General features: G+C 38.6%; 1 protein-coding gene across 8 annotated transcripts in view; it reads right to left on the minus strand.

Annotated features, from left to right (window-relative positions):
- Window positions 1-298: 298 nt before the first annotated feature.
- PARG (poly (ADP-ribose) glycohydrolase) overlaps window positions 299-25,836 on the minus strand; it is a 146,180-nt gene continuing 120,642 nt past the window's right edge. For 6 of the 8 annotated variants that reach the window (XM_011950376.1, XM_011950379.1, XM_011950382.1 and 3 more), the window contains 4 exons: window positions 24,524-24,632; window positions 14,877-14,982; window positions 2,182-2,310; window positions 299-1,514 (listed from right to left, as the gene is read on the minus strand). In XM_011950376.1, coding sequence (XP_011805766.1) covers window positions 1,360-1,514; window positions 2,182-2,310; window positions 14,877-14,982; window positions 24,524-24,632 — 499 coding nt within the window. In that variant the 3' untranslated portion in view covers window positions 299-1,359. The remainder of the gene's footprint in view (window positions 1,515-2,181; window positions 2,311-14,876; window positions 14,983-24,523; window positions 24,633-25,836) is intronic. The other 2 variants (XR_001002707.1, XM_011950375.1) reach the window with 2 other exon arrangements.

Genomic DNA, 25,836 nt, shown 5'->3' on the forward strand with positions numbered 1-25,836 from the left:
TTTCCCGCCAGTAGCAGGAGGTCAGGCCATTCAGTGAAGTGGCTTATGAATAGGATTTGACCGCCATTAGCATTTCCTGACAGCTGATGGTAAACTAGAACATCAACAGGGTGGTTTAGGATTGTTTTGGAAATCTGAGTAGTAAGTGCTTCTGTGATGAAACTCTTTCAGTTAACATAGGATTGGCTTTGGCTTTCACTTTAACCTCTGAAAGACATTATTGTTTATGTTTGTCGCCAGATTTAAAAATGGACAATTGTGATAAAGAATGTTAAACAGAACCCAGATAATGCCTAAACCTAATTGTTTCCCACCAGTCCAGTTTTATTTAGATTTTATGTGCTCACATATAGACACACTTAAAGAGCATATGTTTATATATATATATATATATATAAAATATAGATGATATGGGAGTTTCTGACAAAGTGATTTATTAATGAAAATTTATTCACTATATAACCTTTGAATACCTGAGAAACTTCATTATGTACAAATCAGCATGAAGTTCCCAGTTCCCAGACTTTGGTTATATGAATATGCCTCAAGCACCACAAAAGAAACATTAGTCCTAATTTAAAAAGAAAAAAGTACCAAGAAACAAAAAAAATCTTCAATTCTCTTGAATCTGTTTTCTTTACACCACATCAGGAAAATCCCCTTTTATTCCACATTTCCTTTCATCTCAGTCAGTTTTCAAAACTGGTATAAAAAAAACTGATCAGAAGAAGACAGACAGACAAACCATTATAGATAAAAGTGATTATCTCAAAAGGACAATTTCTGGAAATTATTCTATCTTAAATAAAGAAACTATTTTAATCTAGGAGGTTTGCATTATGCAACATATATGAAGAAAAACCCTAATTATTAATTTTCAGAATTTAAAAACTTAAACAATGCAAGCCTATTAAGAGTTGAGTGGAAGGCTCACAGGGAGATTTTTAGCAAAATCAGTTAAAGAGATTCCTGGATTTCAACTTGCTTCCTGGCATTGCTGGCATCTGTGGGCTGCAGAAGCAATTGGTATAATATATGGGCAGGAAGAAAGAGACCCGACAGGCTGAGCACAACCTTCCATGGGATTTCACAAGAGTTCTGATGGACAAAAGAAATAAACATCAAAGAATGAAAACTGAAACAGAAGAAAATAGAAACTTATCTAAGTCCACATGAGTCAGGATGGAGGGGGTTTAGATGTATCAACTGACAATTGCATATGTGTGGAAGAGATTGCGTCCTTGACTACAAATGTGGATTATATACACATTTATATTAACTTAATTCATATATTACACCTGACAGCTCAAAAGGACGTCTCTGGTGGGAGATGGGAGGAGATGCTATTCGTTCGGCTCCTCAAGTCCCTGTCCTTTGCCCTGAATGGTCAGCGGTCTCTGCACAGGACTCGGCAGCATGGTATATGAATGGATAAAGCTTGATGTCTGGTCCAGGGGTGGAACAGTTTCTGCATTCTTCATTGTAATATCGTAGCAACAGCTTATACACGTCTCCTGGAGAGCCAAAGGTCAGACCAGAGGCACATTAAAGTATGTAATTGAAAAAAACCTTAGAAAGAACACTCCAGTTTTATCTTAATCTAAATAGCACATGCTCAGATTTGGCTTTTGAAAATACAGCATGAATTTCATATGCCTGAAACGCTTTCCCAACATAAATTAAACAAATTTTAAAAACTCTTTAAAGAAACAACCTCTTAGCTCATGATAACAACAGGTTATACAGGTACACTGTCCAAGCACCCTCCTGGGAGTTCACAGCAGCCCTCATTATACACTTAGCTCCTGAGGTAGAAAGCACACTGGATGAGCACTGGCAGGTCTGAGAAATAGGACAGTGGTGCTTCTCAGATCTGAACTCACCTTCATTCATCTCTCCCATTTTAGATTTTTATAGACACAAAAGCAAAAATGAACACTAACTCCAGCTTCTTGACCTTACTTTAGTAAGCTGATGTACTCTATCAAGACTGTGGATGAAACTTTGCCAGAACAAAAAGACTCCGCAAATGCTGCCCCTCCGAGAGCTTTGTCCTTCCCGCTCAGAGTCATGCTTTTGTTTCTTTGTACCCACTGTGATTCATCCAGATTTAGCAAGTGTTCCCACTGAATGGTGTATAATCCATCTAGATATCAAGTGTCAAGAGTATCTCCTACTTACCAACACTGAGTTTCCTTTCAGTAAGGAAAATGTGCATGCTGTAAATGTCTCTCATCAATTCTGAGTCCCCAAAGGTGAAATAAACCACATCTCGCTCAGCTGCAGCAGCTGCCAGTATCTGTATTAAGGCTGAGGCAAAGAGAAAACACACAGTTATATAATGACACTTCCCACCTAGATACCTTTAGCTCTTTACCAGCTGGTGTGCCACAGCTTCACCCTAGATTAAAGATTTATAAACCTAGTATACATGATATTAGAAATGGGGAACACAAGGCTGGGCACGGTGGCTCACACCTGTAATACCAGCACTTTGGGAGGCTGAAGCGGGCAAATCACCTGAGGTCAGGAGTTTGAGACCAGCCTGCCCAACATGGTGAGACCCCGTCTCTACTAAAAATACAAAAAAAAAAAAAAAAAAAATTTTAGTCGGGCACGGTGACGGTTGCCTGTACCCAGCTACTTGGGAGGCTGAGGCAGAAGAATCGCTTGAACCTGGGAGGCGGAGGTTGCAGTGAGCCGAGATTGCACCATTGCACTCCAGCCTGGGTGACAGAGCAAGACTCCATCTCAAAAAAAAAGAAAAGAAAAGAAAAGAAAAGAAAAAAAAAGAAATGGGGAACACAAGATGGACATAAATCATCTAGTTGTGTGGCTTTTCAGATATGCTGCCAAGAGTATCATCAAACTATAGAATTCCAACACAGGCATCTTTGCTGAACCACAAATAATGGAAGCTGCAAACCATGGGACTAAGGTGGTATTTATATTCGCTTCTATTGTATCTGGAACTAAAATTTTTGTGTTTGCTTACTTGATATAATTGCTGTGTCTTATCACACAGCCACTGGTCTTTTGTATAGGCACATTTGGGAGGTTCTAATGTTCTCCTTTCCCACAGTAGGAGTCCTCAAAATGGGCTGGGGAGCACACCTGCGTCCCTCCTGTACTCCGACCTCCACTGGTCACTGCAGCACGGGAGGCAGAGTTCCTGAAAACACTGGAAAGTCACTCTGTGGTGTACTATAAGAATGAAAAAACAATCGAGATCTACTATCTCCAGGAATCAAAGTTACAAATCACTGAGCCTGAAGCATGTTTCCAAAAATTTAGTTACCTTACAATCTCAGTAGATAGGGTTTATTTTAAATAACCATAAAATTGAATATAGTTACGATAAACGCCCTTTTGCTATTTATAGATCTCTTACTTCATAAAAGGGAAGATGGGAATCAAATTAAAACATTAAAGAGGGTATATATATTTTTTGAGATGGAGTCTTGCTCTGTCACCCACGCTGGAATGTAGTGGTGTGATCTCGGCTCACTGCAACCTCTGCCTCCCGGATTCAAGAGATTCTCCTGCCTCAGCCTCCCAAGTAGCTGGGATTACAGGAGCCTGCCACCATACCCGGCTAATTTCTGTATTTTTAGTAAAGATATAAATTTTTCTATCTTTAGAAAACGGTTTCACCATATTGGCCAGGCTGGTCTTGAACTCCTGACCTCAAGCGATCTGCCCATCTCAGCCTCCCAAAGTGTGTGGATTACAGGTGTGAGCCAATGTGTCTGGCCAAAGAGGGTATCTTTTTATAGTTTTGATTTTTTAGAGCATGTTAATATTCTACATATTTACAAATTAAAATTAAAATACTAAGAATAGGAATGGGGAGAAACCTGTAACTGAAGGTAAATTAAAACAAATGAGCGTAATTTTAGTTCAAATAAATAACATAACTAAACTGAAGGGAAACGAAGAAGGAAGAAAGAAAAAACCCAAGCAACTTATGAAGACAATATATGACTTACATAAGTCCATAAGGCCATAATATATGGTCTTAGGCCAGAAAGAGAGAACTGCAAATGAATTCCCAACTCTTTTTACAAGGTTTGCTTACCATACTAATAGAGGTGAAGCAACTCTGAAACTATTTTGAACTATATTAGAGGAATGAGCAAATGAATAAATGTGTTGATGCTGCTGGGAACTGGGGTCTCACTATGGAAGAAGGGACACACAAACATGGAATGGAGGAAGACAAAACAGAACTGTGTGGAGATGGACTGAAATGGAAGGCATTGGTGTATACTCATGATGTCGAAAATATGTGTATCTGTGTGTGTCTGTATGTGTACATATACATTTCCTAGCTCTGTCTGCTAAAAGGGCCAAAAGGGAGACACCACAGTAGCAATGACCACAGTCAGTGCCCAGATCTTGGTCTCTACCATCATTCCCCCTAAATGGAACTAGATTCCTCAAGAAATGCTTAATGCTATAGTTTGGACAAGAAAGGTACAAGATGACCTCAAAATATTTTGTTATACCAGAAAGTAAAGAAATGCTCAAATGGATAAAACAAAACAAAACAAAAAACAGAAGGGCCAGCTCTTGCCCACAGGAGAAAGCCAAAGACTAACTGGTAAGTATGGAGGGGGTGTTAGAAGAGGAACATCCTTTCTTTGCAACCACTGTGGTAAAGGTCAGGCAAGAATCATTAACAGATGCTAAACCTAGGGAAAATTTTGCCTTTGTCTTCCTACAGATTGCTTATTAGTTACAAGGGAGGAAAAAAACCCTCAACTCTGCAGTGGGGAAACTGGGCAACACCCTGACACGGTGATCAAAATTAAGATCCCCAGTAGTGTCAGATGGCCATCAAGTGCCTCTTGACAGCGTCACTGACGCAGCATTCTGACGGAGAATGCATAACCTTAACCTCATCACAAGGAAACAGCAGACAAACTCAAAGAACACTGTATTCTTTAAACACATCAATGTCATAAGAGACAAAGAAAGGCTGTGGAAATATTCTCGATTCAAAAGGAGGCTAACAAACATGACAACTAAATGCAGTAGCTGACCTTGGACCCTGTGCTAGAGGGAAAAAGGCTAGAAAGGGCTTTATTAGGTCATTTGACAAAATGGGAATATAGATGAAAGAGTAAATAAGGTATCAGTGTACATTTATGAATTTAATAACTATAATGTGTTTAAGAGAATATTTTATTCTTAGGAAATACACATTGAAGTATTTAGAAAAGAGGGCACAGTATATGTAAGTTAGGCTCAAATGATTCAGAAAAAAATTGTGTGCAGGTGTATACATATATATGCATACATAAAAGTACGTATTTTTATTTTTATAAATTTGAAATTATTTTTAAACAGACAGTTTTAAAAATTACATGTGAAGAAAAAATTTTAAGTTGAACCAGTAAAATTTGATATAGTTGAGTATTTCCCAGATTTGGGAAAGAATCTATGACATTATAATATATGTAAGATTCTAAAATACCATCAAAGTATGTCCTAATTTCCAAACTAATATTTATTGAGTATCCACAACATGGGAGGTGCCATAACTATGCCTCATTAATCTCAGAGTATTGAAAGTAATTAACTTCAAAATAGAGATAAGTTTTAATTAAAACTGCTCAACCAACTTATGCATACATTAAAGCTTCAATACACCCTATTTCAAAAGGTTCCTAATTAACCTAAACTACACATAAAAATGGGAACTAATGAATCATCATCTTTCTTGACCAAGCAGTACCACTGCTTACCTTTTAAGTATTTACTATTAAAAAAGACAGAGACCCAAAGAAGAGTCTTTTTCATCCTATCTCCTACTAGATCTCTAGTCATTTGCCATTTGTGAAAATGAAGTATTAATAAAAACATTTAAAATTTATCTCTTTATAGAATTTATTTTATATTAAGAGAAAATCAAAAAGTAAAACCAATTCACATTACATTCTTGATTTCACACCCATTTCTATTTGAGTACATATTGTACCATAAGCACGTGTTAGACTAGTCAGGACAGGGAGGCAGGAGATCCCAGTTCTATCCTCAGCCTTCTGCCAGCTATCTAGCTCTGTGACTTTAGCCAGTTACTCTCTGGGCCTCATTTTTCTCAATTACACAATGGAGTTAAATCAGATGCTCCCTGAAGATTCTTTCAGAGTTCAGAAATTCATAACGACCGTTATAATTGTTTTCCCTCCATCGGATGCTAGACTATAAATACATAAATGAAACTGCCAGAAAGATAATCTCGATCCTAGATACATCAGTAAACACTGACAAAAGTTTATTTTAAAACATCACTGTCTTCAGGCCTTCTTGTCTACAACACCCCCAAGATCTTTGCAAATTTATACAATTATGCTTCATGATTTAAGTGAACTCTCTTGCATCAAAAGTTAGATGAGAATAAATTACAAGTCTATTAGAGTATGTGGACTGATTCCAAGTATGATATAAAAACATCAACTTCTAACTTAAAGCACAACTACGTGCCAAAATAATCACTTAAATTAACCTGCAGGGAGTTTGGTTTTAATTTTCTTTTTGGCATCAATGTTAAGCTATGAAAAAATACAAATAAATATGAGTAACATAAAAAGCAATTCATAGTATCCTGTTGCAACAAATGGACCAAGCACAAAATGGGTAAGATGACTGATACTCACACCACAGGTGTGGTGTGAGGCCACCAGCATGTAATATTGGCGATGACTGCTAACACTGGGCTCTTACAGCACGCTGAACACTGTTCTAGGAGCTTTACAAACACTACCTCATGATTCCTTACGAAAACTCAACAAGGTAATTATTACTTCCATATTGAAAATAAAGAAATTTAGGCACCAAAAGATTACATAATTTGTCTCAGGTCACACAGCCAGAAAGTGGTGGAGCTGACTGGGACACCAACTCAAGAACACATGCCCTCACCCACTGCTTCTGGGCTGCTGTGGCAATCCATGCTGGTCAACTCCAAGCAGGCCTTACCACATGCCAGCCAGAGCAATGTCTTTACATTGTTTATTCAAACGATTTAAATGCATGCTGTCAAGGAGGCCAAAATAGTAGATTTGAAAGTACTACACACGTCCTTCTACTGAGCTTACTTGGTGAGCTCTCACACTTTGGGTACCCTGAGAGCTCAGCTTTGCTCACCAGTCCCAAAAGCATTTCACTTCTTGTTTCTACCACACAGCACTCTTCTAGGCCAACTCTTATTCTCCAATTGGTCTTGCCCTCTGGCTACTGTTTTAAATCTTGACACTCCCTCCTTTTCCACTATGGATGTTACTAGTGGCTCAATCTTTGGTCCTCTCACCTACTTTAAACACACTTTCTCTTCAAGAATGCAGCCACCATTTCTAGAATGGCAACTCCCAAATCTAGATCCAGATCCAGAGCTTGCAGCCAATACAGATTAAATAACAAAAGCACACAAGGGCTTCAATCCTGGTTTGAATCCTGGCACTACCACTTGCTATCTGTATGACTCAAGGCTAATTTACCTCTCGATGCCTCAGTTGTTACCCCTATACAGACAAAAAAGAACACTTACCTAAATAGGTTGTTGTGTGCTAATACAGGTAAAGAATATATTTAGTACAATTCCTAGAACATAGCATGCACTCAGTATGTTCTCAACTGATAACAACAACAATAGTAATGAACACATATTGGTTTTTGAGGAAGACAGGGCCAAGTTTGAATGTTGGTTCTGACACGTGCTAGCTGCTCTCTTGGGACAGGTTTATTAGCTATCTATAAACCTTGGTTTCTCATTCTTAAAAGTGGGGCAACAATGGAAGGGTAACTGTGCAAACCATAGGGGAAAATGCAGTGATTGTTTAAACCTGGCTGATCCCAGCTGAGGATAGTTAAAAAAAAAATTCCTAAAGCCATTTTCCAAGTCCACTAACTCAGCAGTATCTGAGGTGCTGACACAAGTTGAGTATCCCTCATCTGAAATGCTTGGGACCAGACTGGTTTTGGATTTGTTTTTTTGGTAATATTTGCAATATCAGTTGAACATCAAAATCTGAAAATCTGAAATTGAAATGCTCCAAAGAGCATTATGTTTGAGCATCATGCACTCAAAAACTTTTGGTGAATTTTGGAGCATTTTGAATTTTGGATTTTCAGATTTGGGATACTCAACCTGTAAGAAATACATACTTGCTCCAGACACCTTTGAATATACATTATCATGCAAGACCCCATTCTCAGCACTGGGGCCACAAAAAAGGATAACACAGAAATGTTAAGAAAGTAATCTTCCTGAGCAAGGCTGGGAGAGACCAAGAGAGAGTGATCTGTTCTGGCAGAAGAAAGCAAAGTGAGGAGGAGCCTGTGGTAGACAAACTGAGGTGACCTGATCCAATGTTCTATACTCCTACCTTCCATTTTTGGTTGGAAGTCACCCCTTCCCCAACTCCATAACCACACTTCCTATAAAACTCAGTCAAAGGGCTAGTGTAGGCCAACCACAGCATGGCAGAAAATGACATATCAGTACCATCTAGATTCTTTTTCTAGAGAAATCGTCTTTCTGGAGTTTATCTTGATTCCAAAATTACAAAATAAGTAGTAAAGACAGTATTTAAGTTTGATATAAATAAATGGACATAAGGTCTGAAAGAAATTTATAAGAAGTTTTTATATCTCAGAAACATTTCACTTAATATACATAAGTCATGGAAATAAATTAGAAATCCTTTAAATCTCATTAGGGGATGTATCTTGTGTTTCTTGATTCCTTGGCTCTAACAATTTGGTCCAAGGGATGAGAAGTAATCCCAGTTGGTCAAATTAGAGTATTTTTGTGGCATTTTAAAACTAAGGGGTCCTCCTTTCTTCTTGGGTCACTCAACTGCAGGGTTGCAAGACTGGAATTATTTGGTCCTGGTTACTGCCAGTCAGAGAAAATCTGAAGGAGATAGATGAAAATGAGGCCATTATATTGAAAGAAGCAGGCAGGAAAGGAACGAACACAAACAGAGGGAGAGCCTGATTCTAGGATCGACTCATACCTGAGGTCAACTCTACCCTGCTTTGCTCAGTCACGTCAAGCAACAGTACCCTTTTAGGTAGAAGGCATAAGCTACATTAGTGTCTCTTTCAACCAAAAGAATCCTAATACAGAACTTTTTTGGTGGAAGGGAATGAGGGTCTTTCTGGAGTAGTTACCACTAGAGTAGAACCTTACAAGGGACAGAAGTAATTAGCCAGGTACAGACAGACAGTTACAGAAAAATGTGCAAAGCCTAAGATTAATTAAAGGCACACAGAAGCTACTGAATAAATTTATTCAATAGAAATTCATTGAGCATATTTTATTTGCAAGTCACTTTTAGGTACTCAAGGTAGGGAATGGGGATAGAAAAGAAAATGCAAAAAATACAACAAGACACCTTTTAGTGATAGTAAACTGGCCGTGGCATACTTGTTTACAGGTCACGTAACATATACGGGGGAGTCCAAGGGAGAGAATACAGTCATGGGTTCTCAGTTTCTGCTCCTGATCGGGCCAGTAAAGCCCTTTCCTCATCCTTCTTTTCTGTTTATCGCTAGAGAGAGAAACTAGAAACTACAGCTTCAGGCTGCTAAGCACCTAAAACAAAACAAAACAAAACAAAACAGAACAAAAACAACAAAGAAATAAGGCAAGCTGGACAAACTTATAAGTAAACACCAAAGGAAATGCTAGGAGAAATTTACAAAAACACAACAGAAGAAGGAACGTTAAAGAAGAACTCAATTCCTTCACGAAATAAGCAAGTAAAATCAGAAGGATAGAGTCTGACCTAAAAGGTATAGAATCTTACAGCAAAACAGTAAGTCTTATACCTTTCAGAGACACCTTTTCAAGTGCCAACATGTCTGCAATAACTGACTATGTTAGGTTATAAAGAGAAGTTGGAGAAATTCCAAAAAGTAGAAATAGTATTATCTACATTCTTTGATTACAATGCAACAAAATGAGACAAGAGATAAAAGCAAAATTTTTAAAAAACTAACCATTAAGAAAATTTTAAGTTATCTCCTAAAATTCTCATGGGTGCCTCAGGTCTGGTGGTACATTTGAGGCAGAAGCCCTCTCACGCAAACATCTCTGCTGAGACGAGATGTAGAAAGTTAAAAAAAAAAAAAAAAAAAAGCTGCTTCTATTCCAACCATGAGAAAAGGCCAAATGTTGTAATCTACAAAATTGTAACTTTTTCTGAGTTTACAGGAGAGCTGAGTTTTTGAGGCAACCAAAGGGTAACAAACCCCTCTGAGAAGATAAAATACATGAACTGTTTTATCTTTGAAAGTAACAGGAGAAAGAGGTGGTCACCACACAAATGGGTAGGAATAAATCAGCTAAAACTTCAATGAAATGTTAAAAGCCAAGTATGAACTAGGGGGTCACTCTGGAAGTTAGAAGCACCAGAAATAAGGAGAGCTTGCACTGGCTCAAAAGCTTTCACATGCACTTCCACAAGGTGCTCAGAAAGATACAGGTCAGGCAGGAGGCCACAGGGAGCCCCTTCGGTGGCACAGATACGTAGGAGGCCACTGGCTGCTGCTGGAGCCAGGTCCAAAGCCCCTCCATTTCCCCCTAGTCCTTTCTCTCCTAGCCTCTGGCTCCTAAGGCCACTGGCTGCCTGAGGAAGAAGGTTGTTAGTAAACTGTCTGTTGAATGAACTAATATATTTAAAATGTTCTCTTAACAGTTGTCAAAGGAATGTATAATTAAAGCAGTTCAAAACTAATTGTGAGGCTGGGCATGGCAGCGCATGCCTGCAGTCCCAGCTACTTGGGAGGCTGAAGCAGGAGGATCACTTGAGCCCAGGAGGTCAAGGCTGCAGTGAGCTATGATCACGTCATTGCACTCTAGCCTGGGTGACACAATGAGACCCTGCATCTTACACAAACAAACAACTAAAGTGTGGTGAAACACAAAACTCATGTACAATTAAGTAACAAGCATATTAAAAATATTTTGCTGGCCAGGTGCAGTGGCTCATGCCTATAATCTCAGCACTTTGGAAGCTGAGGCGGGTGAATCATGAGGTCAGGAGTCTGAGACCAGCCTGGCCAACATGGTGAAACCCCATCTCTACTAAAAATACAAAAAATTAGCTGGGCGTGGTGGCAGGTGCCTGTAATCCCAGCTACTCAAGAGGCTGAGGCAGAACTGCTTGAACCCAGGAGGTGGAGGCTGCAGTGAGCCAAGATAGCGCCACTGCACTCCAGCCCGGGTGGCAGTGCAAGACTCTGTCTCAAAATAAAAAAAAAATTTTTTGCCTTCTTTCTTTTATAATTTTCTTTTTTTGTAAGAGATGTGGTCTTACTATGTTGCCCAGGCTGACTGTGAACTTCAGGGCTCAAGCATTCCTCCCACCTCAGCCTCCTCAGTAGCTGGGACTATAGGCACATACCATCGTGCTCAGCTTAGCCTTATTTTTTTAATAATTAAAGAAATACAAGTTTAAGGATTTATACCTGCCCATGTTACCCACCATGAACGTTTTTTATAAGATTTTTTGTTACAAAAACAATATATGCTCACAATAAAAAAGATGCAGATTAAAAATAAAGTATAAAACATCACTGACCAGGTGTGGTGGCTCACAAGTATAATCACAACACTTTGGGAGGTCAAGGTGGGAGGATCCCTTGAGTTCAGGAGTTTAAGACCAGCCTGGGCAACATAGTGAAACCCTATCTCTACTGAAAATAAAAAATGAAAAAACGCCAGCAAAACAAAACAGAAAGTATCACCCACTAGAGATGAACCATAGTTAATCTTGGCACATAAACAGATAAACATAGAGAACCTCAAATTTGTGTGTGATATTTTATATTCATAATTTAATTTTAAAATGGTTTATATGGCATACATTGTATATTTCTCCCATCTGTCAATATTCCAAAACCATCTTTCCCTGTCAGCAGATACATTTCTATAATGGTTTTTAAAGGAAGCATAATATTTTATTGCATAAATGTACCATAATTTCTTTTTTTTTAGCATCATAGGTTTAGTAACCAATTCCCCATTGAAGGACATTATGACTCATTCTAAATTTTTAATGAGTATTTAGTCTAATGAAGGGGAGGGAAATGTCACAGTTACTCCAAAATTTAAATCGCAATGGTTGAGGAAACGAATTACATAACGGAAATCTTTGACTACTATGCTTGATAGGCACCAGAGCAAGCACAGCTGCAGTCTGAAAGGCTTTTAAGCCAGAAAAAAAGAAAAAAAGGAAAAGAAGTGAACACATTTATAAAGCTTTCCAAACTGTCTATCACAAATGACCATGGCTTACTGCAGACCTAGCTTCTGGATTGATGACTTGAATCTAGTCATTCATTTTACTTAAGAGAAAGACAGGAAAAAAGTGTCTGTCTTAAGATCAATAAGCCCAGAGTGAAAAACAGGTTTCCTCAAACACTGAAAATAGCACCATGCAGTTTTTGTCTTTGAATTTGAAGAAAATGTAGGTGAAAGTCTTTAGCATAAAGGGACAGGAAAGATCTTTACAAGCACACCACAAAAATGTGAACACACAAAAGCTAACTCAGTAACTTCAGCCTAATCAGTTCAAATAATTGAAGCAGAAAAATGTTTGTAACATATAACAGTTAACCAATTAATATGTTTTAATATATGAAGAGATATTATTAGCCAGTGATAAAATCAAACTACTCCCAAAGAGATGAATGGGCAGAAGGTATGAAAAAGCAATTCACAAAACAAACAAATGGCTGATAAACATGAAAACTGTTGAACCTCAAAGAAATGAAAAAGAATGACAAAGTCCTGTCATGGTGATGCTGTTCATGTGAGGAAGACAACGGGAATTGATATCACCTTTCAGAGTGCAATCTACAAGGATCAAAATGAAGTATATGTATTCTTTGAGTCATTAATCTCACCTCTAGGAATTTACCTTAAGATAATTACACATTATATATATATATAATTGTACTACACACTGTAGTACTGCTTATAATATAATGAAAACAAACTGTGAATGGAGAATCTGTGAAATAAATTATGATACATATATGCATACAACAGAATACTGTGTAGCCATTAACAAATGCTGAGTACTCAGTAGATCCACGTTTGTTAGATGGATAGTTGAAAACTATCCATGAGACTGCAGACTTTCTAAAAGGAGGAGGCTGGAGAATAGAATAGAGGCTGTCACCTCATCAACAGTTACACAGATTGCCAGAGATGACCTGAAGGATAGCCACCAAATGCTGACAGTGAATTCTGGTGATTTTTATATACTTCATGGTATTTTTCTGGATTTAAAAGAAATAATAAATGTGTCATTTTTATAAAAATATTAAGAAGCATTTTACTGATGAGGAGAAAGGCAGTTACATTATGACAGACTCAAGTTTTCCCAAAGAGATGAATTTTATCTAAATAGAGTTCGGCTATTAAGGCCAGCTGGCTGTTTTATGTCTGCTTTACTTTGTTAACTGCGGTATAACAAAGAATTTTTCTGGTGTGCCATCTTGGGTTCCTGGTAGAAGCTTCAAAAACCCTTGGAATTTCCTGAGTGCTGGTGCCTTTGTTCTGCTAATGAGGTGATTCAGATTGCACTCCCAGGAGTCAGGGGAGGGCAGAGACCGAGCTCAATCATGTGGCCAATGATTTAATCAATCATGCCTACAGAATGAGACTTCAATGAAATCTTTAGTCACCAAAGGTCAGTGCAGCCTCCTGACTGGTGTACAGACTGATGTGTCGGGAGAGTGGGGTGCCCTGACACTAAGAGGAAGGGTTGTAGAAGCTCTGCTTTCCCTTCTAGGCTTCGCTTTATGTGTTTCCTTTACAATAAAACTGTCATGGTAGGGACAGGACTTTTTTCTGAGTTCTGTGAGTCCTTCTAGTGAATTATCAAACCTGAGGTGGGGACATGGGAACCTCCTGGAATGGTAACCAGCTGGACAGAAATGTGAGTGGCCTGGGAATTCCCCTGAAACTTGTGGAAGGAGTCTGAAGTGGGGGCAGTCTTGTGGACTCTGTCCTCAATAGGCAAGATCTGCAATTACTCCAGGTAGTTGGTGTCAGATTTGCAATGCAGTACACCCAGGTGGTGTCAGATCAGCTGGGATGAAATGGAAAAGTAAGCATCCTAAGTAATGATATAGTATTATTTTCTGTAACTGATACTTCAAAAAAATGTCAATGTAATAAATGGCCAATAGCTTTGTTCATCGGGTTTTGTGAATTTCCTACCACAAACAATAACACATAAGAAATGTTTCTGCTTCTTGGACATCCAGATGCCTCCTATCTGTGCCATTCATGTAACTCTCCCAGGCTGTGCTCCCACAGCCCTGTAGGCCTCCACCACAGCACTCATTCCCGTGTACTGCGTTGGTCTCATACTGCCTCTCTCTCATATGCTGGACTGTGAATTCCAAAGCAGGCATCACATCTTCTCCATCTTTGTATTCTCAGAGCCTACCACTGTGCCTAGAAAGTGGCAGAGGTGCTATTAAGTTTGGTGGATGAATGAGTCAATGAAATAACTGTCCATAAAACTCACTCCAGTGAAGGGAAGTGCTTGAGTGCAAGCTCAGGTTTGAAACTTCACAGTCATTATATGCTCTTATCCCCCTGCCAACCTTTCAATATTCAATGAAATACTGTGTCCTGGGAGATCAAATTGATAAGCAACCTCTGCAGGAAAATGATAAATTAAAATAAGAATTACTTTAAACATAATAGGAAAAAAGAAAATAGTGTTAAATATTCCTTTTCCTTTTCTCTTAGATTTTTGTGGTCTCATGACAGGACATTAGAAATCTGGCTTTAACGTTTTTTTGTGGTCAGAATGCTTTTATCCTTCTCTACAACAACTTACCTTTTAACCTGGCATCACCCCCAAAGGCACCACAGCCCCAGTTTCCTGTGGCCACTGCAGAAAGATTCTCTGAAGAAATTCCAGGACGGAGAAATCCACAGTAAGCCTGCAGGATAAAAGAAATATCAAAGCCTGTGAGTGCCTAGACACTAACAGTGTTTCTGACTGATGTACTAGGATCGGTGTCCATTATCAAGCTTATGTTCAACTTCTCATTTTTTTTTCCCATAGGGGCCAAAATAGAGGGAAAAACAAAGAGGGAAGAAGGGAGAGAAAAACCTGGCATTATGCAAGGAAGAGATTAAGAAATGATAAATTCTAATATTTATTTGTTTGAATGCTAAGCAAATAAAATCCCTTAAACTAATACAGGTCCCAATTTCTTTTTCCACTTCAAACAAACAGAAATGAAAATAGCAGAGATATTTCAAGAACTCATAGGATCCCAATTATAAACTACTAGGAAAAACCACCAAAAAAGAAAGGCACTTGTTAGAACAGTTTTCTTTTTGTTTGAAGGCTTTAATCACTATTCTTTTCACATCAGGCAAAGGGTCACTATTATGCCTCCTCAGCATTCTCTCTCGGAGTTATGGAGACTAGATTAATAAATGTGCTTCCTGCTACTGAAATACGTAACAAAGAGCAAGCAACTATCTATAGAAGGGATTCCTACACCTGGTTATGAAATAACCTTTAAGATGCCTTTCGGCTCTAAGATTCTCTAGTTTCACAGCTCTGTTTTAAGCTAGAATATTTAAAAATTTGCCAGTAATCTGAGAAAAGTAAAATATATTCTGAGGATGCTGGCTAAGTATTAATTAAATGAACAGCTCATTTTCTATATGAGAAGACCATTATGTAAGATCCCAGAGTTCCTGATTTCCACCTCTTTGCTGTCAACTAGTTGGTCTTTCTGCCTTCTTTCTACATTCTTATTGTCTGAAGTGATCAGACTATAACAGGTTTAATATAACAGCAAAGCAAAACTCCCCTGGGTTCTCAAGTTCCAAACTGTTTGGACGAAGGGAGGCAAGATGGTGCACTTCCGGGTTCTTCTTCACCACCAGCTCTTCCCGCGCGCGCGAAAATGCAGCTGGCGCCCAGGAAGGTGCAGATCAACTGGGCATGCGCCAGGTGACGTCAATCCAAAGAGACCAAGATTTACCTGGTCGCACCTGCGGGACGCCCCCCGACACGCCCGTGCCCCGCCTATTGCCCTCCCACTCCTAGAAAAGCCGCTCTCCGCCAGTGAGCCACGCGGCCTTCTCACAGCCCCACTCCTGTCGGGATGTCGGGACTGTGGGAACTCCGTCCGAGAGCCCCACCGGGGGACTCTGCCGGCCTCCTTTGCCGGAGGCCGACAGACTTCTCCCTACCCACCTTCTTTCCCTGAAGCTAGGTGACCAAAATAAACTTGCAGTTTTTGCTCCTACATTTGCCTACCCGCTGGTTCTTTTGTGCCCGCTCGGCTGGTCTTAGAAAAAACAAATCACAAACAAAGCCTAAAATATAGCTTACATATAATAGCAAATACAATTAAAAGAATGATCTTGACAAATATTCCCAGAGAAAAACCAAGGATAAAGAAAGATGCTTCTACGAAACCCACACATAGAAATATAGTAAATTGTTCTTTGAAGTTTTCACAAAGGTATAAAAATTTATTTTACAGACTGTCTCGATGGAATAACAAGGCTATTCCTTCTATACCCTCCTAGACTGTAAATCCTGACAGATATTAATTATAAGTTGGTACCAGATCATTATTCAACACTGTAGTACAGAGCTTACACAAGCACTCACAAATTACCTGCATAGTCAGACGCATGGAGCTTCTGAAAATCTCTTTCAGGTCAAAAAAATCTAAGAGCTACATTTGTTTTGAATAGGCTCTTGAAAGATAGTCTGTGTCATTACACAAACAAGGGAGAGAACAAACCCTCTGGAAGAATAAAAATAACTTTGCCGCTTTGTTTCATGTCAGAATTTTCTAACGTGCCTAGAGAGAATGAGGCTTCCTCAGATTCCTAGTTCATTTCTGTGTTTTATACTGTCAGGATGGTTTTAGTTTCTTTCTTACTGCTGTCTCTAAATAACTGGGTTAACTTTACTTCAATGTGCAAAAACAGCTTAGTGAAACTAAAGCCTAATGATTGAGAATTTGAAACATTTAAATTATTAGAAGCAAAATCTAGTATAAAATATTATCAAATTTTCCTGGAAAATTATCTATCTTGAAAAATGGCCATAAAAACAAACCATGAAACTGAAAATAAACCTCATTCAGTGTTTAGATCAAATTTTTAAAAGCTCATGGCTGTAACCACAGCACTTTGGGAGGCTGAAGTGGGAGGATCGCTTGAGTTCTGGAGTTTTGACACCAGCCTGGGCAATATGGCAAGACCTTGCCTCTACAAAACAAAAAAATTAGCCAGGTGTAGTGGCGCATGCCTGTGGTCTCACCTACTTGGGAGGCTGAAGTGAGAGGACTGCTTGAGCCCAGGAGGGCTAGGCTGCAGCGAGTCATGATGGCGCCACCACACTCCAGCCTGGGTGACAGTGAGACTCTATCCCCCACCCCTGCCACCAAAAAATATTAATCAGATAAAAATTAAATGACAAAATTACATAGAAATTAGAATAGCTGTTTATAACGATTAAATACAAAATTATTTTATTCTGTTAAGAAGCAAGCATTTGTAAGGTCAAAAATAAGACAGCGGTAGTATGCTGCCCCGAGCCCTCTCTGGAAGGTCAGCCCAGGCTTCTCCCTTTTCTAGGAAGAAGGATACCTTAAGCGCTGGAGACCAGGGCAGAGCCTTGAATCAGGGGACCTTTCCTTTCATGAGTAGGAATTGAACTCCTTTGGTAAAGAAACAAAGATCAGATAAGGATAGAAGCCTCAAAAGAGTTGCCAAGTTCTCACTCCATAGAGAAAGGCACTAGGAGTTCTCAAGAGCTATATACTGGCAGATGCGTTTGTTTTCCCTCACCCAGAGCAAGAGTACTTGAGAAGACTGATCAGAGAGCTGCAAGGGTAAAAGAAAGCCAGCTTGAACTCTGGCCATACCCCGGCCTGATATTTTGCAATGACAGAGCAATTTATTTTTACTAATAAACAACTCAGAAGGGGGAAAAGAAAAAGGAAGCACTGAGACCTCAGGATAGGAAGCAGAAGATACCAATGAACAACCCTATCTTGGAATGAGTTTTGATGGGAAGGGAAGAAGACAGGGAACATAAAGGTAATTTGGGAGTCCTGAAGGTCGCAAAGGGGTGTGTTGAGAAGCAAGATGAAAATATTGGTACCTACAGTTAAAAACCAGAGACCAATCAGGAAATGGTAATGATAAAGATGTAGGAAAGAAGGAAACAAAATGGAAAAGAGACCAAACAAAACTGGTATAAGAGTCTACAGGCTCAAAATGAGGCCCAGGAAATAAATGGTATCCAGGGGAATAGTCTGGCACAAATGTGCGCACGCACACTTAAGTAAGATCTTTGGCTTCAACATCAGTTTTAGCAGGCCCAAGCAGATAGACAGTTACGTGCTGCACAGTGATGTTGCAGTCAACAGTGAAGCACAAACACGATGATGGTCCCATAAGATTATAATACCATATTTTCATAGTACCTGTCCTATGTTTAAGACACAAATACCTACCATTGCATCACAACTGCCTATAGTATTCAGTACAGTAACATACTCAACTGGTTTGCAGTCTAGGAGCACTAGGCCATACCATCTAGCCTAGGTGAGTAGCAGGCTATACCACTTAGGTTGTGTAAGTACTCTGTGACATGTGCACAGTGACTACTTCTCAGAACGTATCTCCATCTTTAAGTGATGCATGATTTTACTTAAAAGATTTCTTTCTGTAAATACATTATTCTATTTGCTAGAAAAATTTAATAATTATTGTTCCTAAAGAGTTGCTCATTTATATGAAATCAATCTACTATAGTTCTTTAACTTAATACACAGTGGATATTGATACTGATTTTCTGAGGTTTTTAGTATTCTGTGATTTCTTATGACTTTTTTTTTTTTTTTTTTTTTAGACGGAGTCTTGCTGTAATGCCCAGGTTGGGTGCAGTGGTGTGATCCCAGCTCACTGCAACCTCCACCTCCCAGGTTCATGTGATTCTCCTGCCTCAGCCTCCCGAGTAGCTGGGATTAGACTTTATCTCTAAAATAATTATAACATTAATACATTGTTTTTGCTATTCTAAAATGCAAAATAAAATGAAAGAAGTATGCAGATCTTAGTTTCCTGATGTATAAAATCCAAGATTGGGATATGTATTTAATTGTTATTCTGATTCTATATGTTGGGAAACTTAAGGGAAACCCCACTACAAATGATACATTTGGAACATTCTTGAAAAGTAAAGTGACACATATTTTATGAAAAGATTATAGGTGCTCAGATGCTGAACTTCTTAGAAATATCAGCAGAAAATATTGACTGGTTTTGTTATCAAGTTTTGGTTTAATAACAGTCCTATTCCAAATATGGTGATGAATAATAACAAATACATTAATAAATAGATCTATTTTTTAAAAAGGTAAATAGGGATGATTTCTATCTCTCCACCTTGTTCAACTTCAGATTCAGAAAGCTCCACAAAACATACTCATTACTTAATCCTACCTAAAATCCTACCTAACATGGCAAATACAACTTTTCACAGGTGGTTTCTTTCTTCTCTTGCAGCGGTATTTGCCACTTTTACAAGATGAAGTCAGAAATCTTTCTAATCCTAAAATAATTCTCCTTTAGAATGACACCCAGCTGATCTCTCACAGGATTAAACATTGCTTCACAGTATCAGTCAGATAAAAGGAGACTGGTTCCCTCCTTTAAAAAACAACTCTACTTGCAAGTCATGATGTGGGTCCAATAAGAACGGTGGAGCCTGGATGGAGCAGACCTTTTCTAGAGGCCTGGAAAGCACTTTGTAGGATTGGCTTTTCAATTATTAACTGGTGAGTAATGCTTAAAAGTAGCAAACAGGTCCCCAGAGGTCAGAGATCCATACTGAATTCTGACGGTGAAAACTGGTCTTACTGCTTTTTCACTTAGAAAAATGTGGGTTTTTTTTCTTTTCCTCCTTTCTCTCTGGCATGCATACACACACACACACACACACAAAAGTAGAATTGTGCAAGTCATCTCTAAAGTGATTTCACACAGACTTCTGCTCTAAAACAAAGTTTGCAAAACATGAGATACAAAATATTAAACATTGTCTCCAAGTTGTGCTGTCAGTTTATGTGAGATTCCTGCTGCTCATAACCGAAATTCTTAAGTCAATTTTAATAGGTAAATGTAGTTAATAAGGGACAAATGCTTTAATTTAGAAGTTGTTTGGATTAGTTTCTAATTAAGTTGCCAATGACATTTAACAAAATCATTTACTGCTTTTTCCTTCTTCAGTGAAAGAATTAAAAAACTAATTATTTGCTAAAAGAACACATTTTTTTGGAATATATCAGTGAATAAAAGAACACACATTTATCAGATGCCTTCCCATGTGCCAGACTCTGAACTAGGTGCTTTCTCAAAGTTAGTCCACGTGTTGATAGGCTCTATTACACTCGAGGTATTTCCTTGTCTCACAGGAATTTGAAAAATAGCAGGGAACCCTCAAATTTCCTTGAAAAAGTGTATCAAACAGAAAAGCATATTGAGAAAAGCATTTAACAGGTAGCTTGCTCACAGCAGAAGTTTATGATCACAAAAGAAGAGTGATTCAGGCATAAGCAGGTAGGAGACTATTCCAAAAGCAGAAATATTCTCAATGATTTAAGTCTGAACCATAAAAAGTCTAGAAGGTCAGACCTACTTATAGTAGTCTCCATGTGGAGAACTTACATTTTTAAGAAATGATTTGGCTGGGCACAATGCCTCATGCCTATAATCCCAACACTTTGGGAGGCCAAAGTGCACAGATTATCTGAGGTTGGGAGTTTGAGATGAGCCTGACCAACGTGGAGAAACCCTGTCTCTATTAAAAACACAAAAACAGCCGGGTGTGGTAGTGCATGCTTGTAATCCCAGCTACTCGGGAGGCTGAGGCAGGAGAATTGATTGAACTCGGGAGGTGGAGGTTGCAGTGAGCTGAGATCGCGCTATTGCTCTCCAGCCTGGGCAACAATAGCGAAATTCCATCTCAAAAAAAAAAAAGACCTGAAGTCAGGGGAGCCTGGATTTGAGCTCTGGTTTGGTCACTGACTAGCTATGCGAACTGGCCTGCGACAAATTACTGAACTTCCTAAGAAGTGAGCTCACTGTCTCTAAATTAGAGACAAGAAAAATGGTTATGCCTCCCTGAGTGGTTAGGACTAAATCAGACACTGCATTTAAAGTGCTAAGTAGAATGCCTCATACAGAGTAAGCAATCATTTACTATTGTTATCTGTATAATTTGAAAAAAAAAAATTCCACCTGCATTTGACTGAAAAGAATCTTTTATGAATTATAAACTAGACTTTATTGACATGAATAAGCGACATGAATAATTGCAGGTTGAAAATGAATGTACACCTGTATCACTATATGTTAAAAATGAACCCCTCTGCTTCATATGGCTTCATCTGTCCCAAACTTGATTTGACACTCAACTTACTAGGCTTTATTGAGCACTCGAAGAGTATTTAGGAAATATATAACATTTTGTGACATACTGAGTGATTTAAGATAATGTACATGTAACTTCTAAAATGTTTACCTCGAAAACCTAAATTAACATTGTCTAAGATGTTATTTAGGCCAGGAGTGGTGGCTAATGCCTGTAATCCCAGCACTTTGGGAGGCCGAGATGGGCGGATCACCTGAGGTCAGGAGTTGGAGAAAAAACTGGCCAAGGTGATGAAATTCCATCTCCATTAAAAATACAAAAATTAGCCTGGTGTGGTGGTGCGTGCCTCTGGTCCCAGCTACTTGGGAGGCTGAGGAAGGAGAATCACTTGTATCCGGGAGGCAGAGGTTGCAGTGAGCTGAGATCGCGCCATTGCACTCCAGCCAGGGCAACGACAGTGAAACTCCGTCTCAAAAAAAAAAAAAAAAATTATTTAATTATCAATCAAGTCATTTAACAAAATATTTCTGAGACACTTCCATAAGGCAGTGTGACTGACTGCTGCCAACTCCCAATGAAATAAAACTCTTGTTGACAGATTACTTAAAGACTCATTCTTAGTATAAAATGCCCCTCATGAGGACTCTATATTCTATAAATAAATGTTCTTCCATGTTGCCAATATTTACAACTAATTTAACCTATTCACATATATCTTTTAAATTTCTGGTGTCTCTGAGGATGGTCAAACTGAAGGTTGGTGATACACACAAGTAAGCGCAGAGAGAATCAACTGGACCTGGCAATTTTAAAAAATACTTATGCCTAAAGTTACCTTCTTAAAAGATCATAATTGAGGATAACTTCTAAAAGTGAATGATCTAGTTCTCACAGAAAAGTATATGTGGGAGTATAGACTTCATTCATAAAATAGGGAATCTTTCACTTTGTATTAATGTATTAATCATGGCTACACACATTTTGGTTCTACTTTCCTTTTCATATATTTCTCTCCAACAACCTACTGCTTATATAAATGTCCTCTTGACCATGTGACAAATTCACATACACATGTTTAGGTAAGTAAAACGTCATGAAAATTTAAAGATAAAACTGATTCTACTCGATATGCTCTATCATAAAAACTTCATGGCATTGGGGACAACTGCTTTAAGGCAAGAGTTTGGAACAGTGAAAATAGGCTTACATTTAAAATGTATCTAATTACTAGTAAAAGATACTTTTCAGGCAGGGCGTTGTGGCTCATGCCTATAATCCCAGCACTTTGGGAGGCTGAGGGGGGAGGAGATTGCTTAGGCCCGGAGTTTGAAATTGGCCTGCGCAATATGGTGAAACCTGGTGTATCTAAAAAAGAAAAATTAGCCAGGTGTGGTGGTGCACACCAGTACTCCTGGCTACTCAGGAGGCTGACATGGGAGGATCACCTGAGCCCAGAGAGGTTGAAAGTCTGCAGTGAGCTGTGATCGCGCATGCCACTGCACTCCAGCCTAGGCAAAAAAGACCCCGCTTCAGAAAAAAAAAAAAAAAAGATAATCTTCAGTACAGGCAAATCTCTGACTTTCAGAATCAGGTAGAAGGGAACTTTAGAACTGTTGATACACCAAAGGCCAGACATTCTGGATAGCTTTTCTGAGGGATTACTTTTTATTTTTATTTTTAAATAAATGATGTCTGTTATGTAAGTTCAACTTTAAAAAATAGTGCATTATTCTTCAAACATTTTATAAAATTTGAGAACTCTAAACATTACAATAATTTAAAAAATTATACATATGAGAACATGTTCAACCATAAATTAGAGTCTCCCAAACAGATCAGGATATAAGATACTTAATTATGTTCAAAATATCTACTAAGTTTTAAGTGTAGTAAAAGTCTGTCTAGATTACCGTTATTATTCTCAGAAGTCTGTGAAGGAACTGGCACACCATGTATAACCATGTAAAACCACAAGCCTCATTATCCTAATAATCTCATAACCAAATCCTACTCATGGGAGTGAAACATTGATTTTCAGAATTGGGTCAGTCTTCTTGGCTGTGTGAATAATTTGTGGAACTAAAGAAAATCTCTAGGCTGGGCGCAGTGGCTCCTGTAATCCCAACACTCTGGGAGGCCGTGGCGGGCAGGATTGCCTGAAGTCAGGAGTTCGAGACCAGCCTGGCTAACACGGTGAAACCCCATCTCTACTAAAAATACAAAAATTAGCTGGGCGTGGTGGTGGGCACCTGTAATCTTAGTTCTTGGGAGGCTGAGGCAGGAGAATCGCTTGAACCCGGGAGGCAGAGGTTGCAGTGAGCCAAGATCACGCCATTGCACTCCAGCCTCAGCCACAAAAGTGAAACTCCATCTCAAAAAGAAAAAAAAAGAAAATCTCTGCTGAGTAAATAATTTGAGGAACTAAAGAAAATCTCTGCTGTTTTGGGAAAGCCCAAAATCCAGAGAACAGAATCAGCTCTCTATTGTGTAAAAGAGTTTATTTATTATGGTCGCCAATATTGAAAATTTGAAAAACAGGTATGGCTCATTTTTATATTTCTGTAATACAATAAAAAAGAAAAAAAATGAATATAGTAGGCAGCACTAAGTATTACAGAAAATAATAGATTCCATCATAAATCTTACCTAAAATAGAACATTTGACCTGGCTTTTTCAGTTTTTCTGTTTCAACCCTGATAGCATACTTTGTAGAGAAAATGTCATTAAGCAGGTCTGAGAAAAAATTTTCAGAGCTCATTCGTTTCTATATGGTGTTACAATGATAGTGTTCCATAGCAGCTAAGGTACTTGATGAGATAAATGCATGTGTGGGGTTTAAAACTAAGCAACAGCCTATCTGGCAACCTTAGCTGCTAATCAAACAATTACAAAATGGAAAGTACATCTTGTACAAGCTGACAGAGCCATTAAATCAGGAGAGCTGTGGGCAGACATACTGACACTGCAAGAATTACCAGAAAGCATTAATTTCAGCATTAATAAAATGGCAGTAAATAGATGACAGCTGCCAGATGAACTAAGAAATAAGGTTACTGGCCTTGTTCAGCTCGCGTCTGATTTTCTCAGGCACAAACTGATCGAGGTAGCGTCTGAAGTGAAGAGCATCGATGGCAACGATTTCAGTGCAGCGCCGCTGCCAGTCGTCCCTGGGACAGGATGGAAAGGGGAGAAAAGATAAGGAACAGGTAGTCAGTCGCTCAAATAAAATCCTCTCAGGGGTCAGGTTGCCAAGACTTTAGCTGTGTTAAAATATTCAAAACAAACAAACCAGTGTCTGCAGGTCTGAGCAAAAGGAAAGGAAAGGAAACACCCTTTATTTTTAGATTGAGGCATATACAGTGTGCACTGTCAGGCATTAAACAGTAAAATGAAAAATTACCCAAAGACAACACAATGACATAGTGTAAACAGGTAAATAATTTACAGTAAGTCTCAGAGGTTAAAGGATTTGGGGGCAAACAAAAGGAATCTAGTTCTTTGTATTCCTCTAATACTAAGGACATGGCATTTGCATCTTGACAAAAGCTCATTCCTCCTTTGCTTTGAGAGATTTGCTTTAAATCACTGGGGCTGTAACATCACTATGTACTGTCCAGGAAATAATCCTAAGAAGTGTTACAAAAATGTGAAATAATTCAGTACAGCATTCTACCTACTGTGCTCAATTGCTGACTGTGAGAAACTATTTTTAAAATAACAAAGACATCAAAGCAGACAATACCATGTTGCCCGTGGAAACAGAAAGGAATGGTTGAGACGATAATTTGGAAACATACAAAATCCCAAATATTTAATCTCTTTATAAACTTGCATATATTGCTGTGCCAAGCAACTTTTCAAACTGAAAACCAAAACAGAAATCTTCATGCTGGTTTGTAAATAATTATCAGGAATAAACATCTACGTAGATGTTATTTTAAACAAAATAAAGAGAAAGAAAGCAGAAGATGGACTTGAGACATTACGAAGAATACATTTGTGGCACGTGGGCAAGAGCTGCTTCTTTCTGCCACAATGGCTTTCTCATCAAATAACAAACAAAATAAAACAAAACAAAAAACCCCACAAGCTTTCAGGTAGCATTTCTGCAAAATTTTATCTCTGGTAAACTAGAAGCAAGACTGTCAAAGTAGAACACTATATTTCAAGAAGAAATAGGAGACACGAGCAGCAAAGCACACTGCAGGTTCTGCCATCAACTGGTTTGTGGCATTAGGTCAACTGTCACAACACAGCTTTCCTCTACCTAATTTCATAGAAAAATTAAATATAACCTAGTAAGTTGGCCAAAGGCTTTAAGCTCTAATTAGAACCTATTCTACTCAGATTTAAACATGGAATTTAACCTCC

The sequence above is a fragment of the Colobus angolensis genome, unplaced genomic scaffold (assembly GCF_000951035.1).
Source record: "Colobus angolensis palliatus isolate OR3802 unplaced genomic scaffold, Cang.pa_1.0 Scaffold306, whole genome shotgun sequence".
Classification (NCBI taxonomy): Eukaryota; Metazoa; Chordata; class Mammalia; order Primates; family Cercopithecidae; genus Colobus; species Colobus angolensis.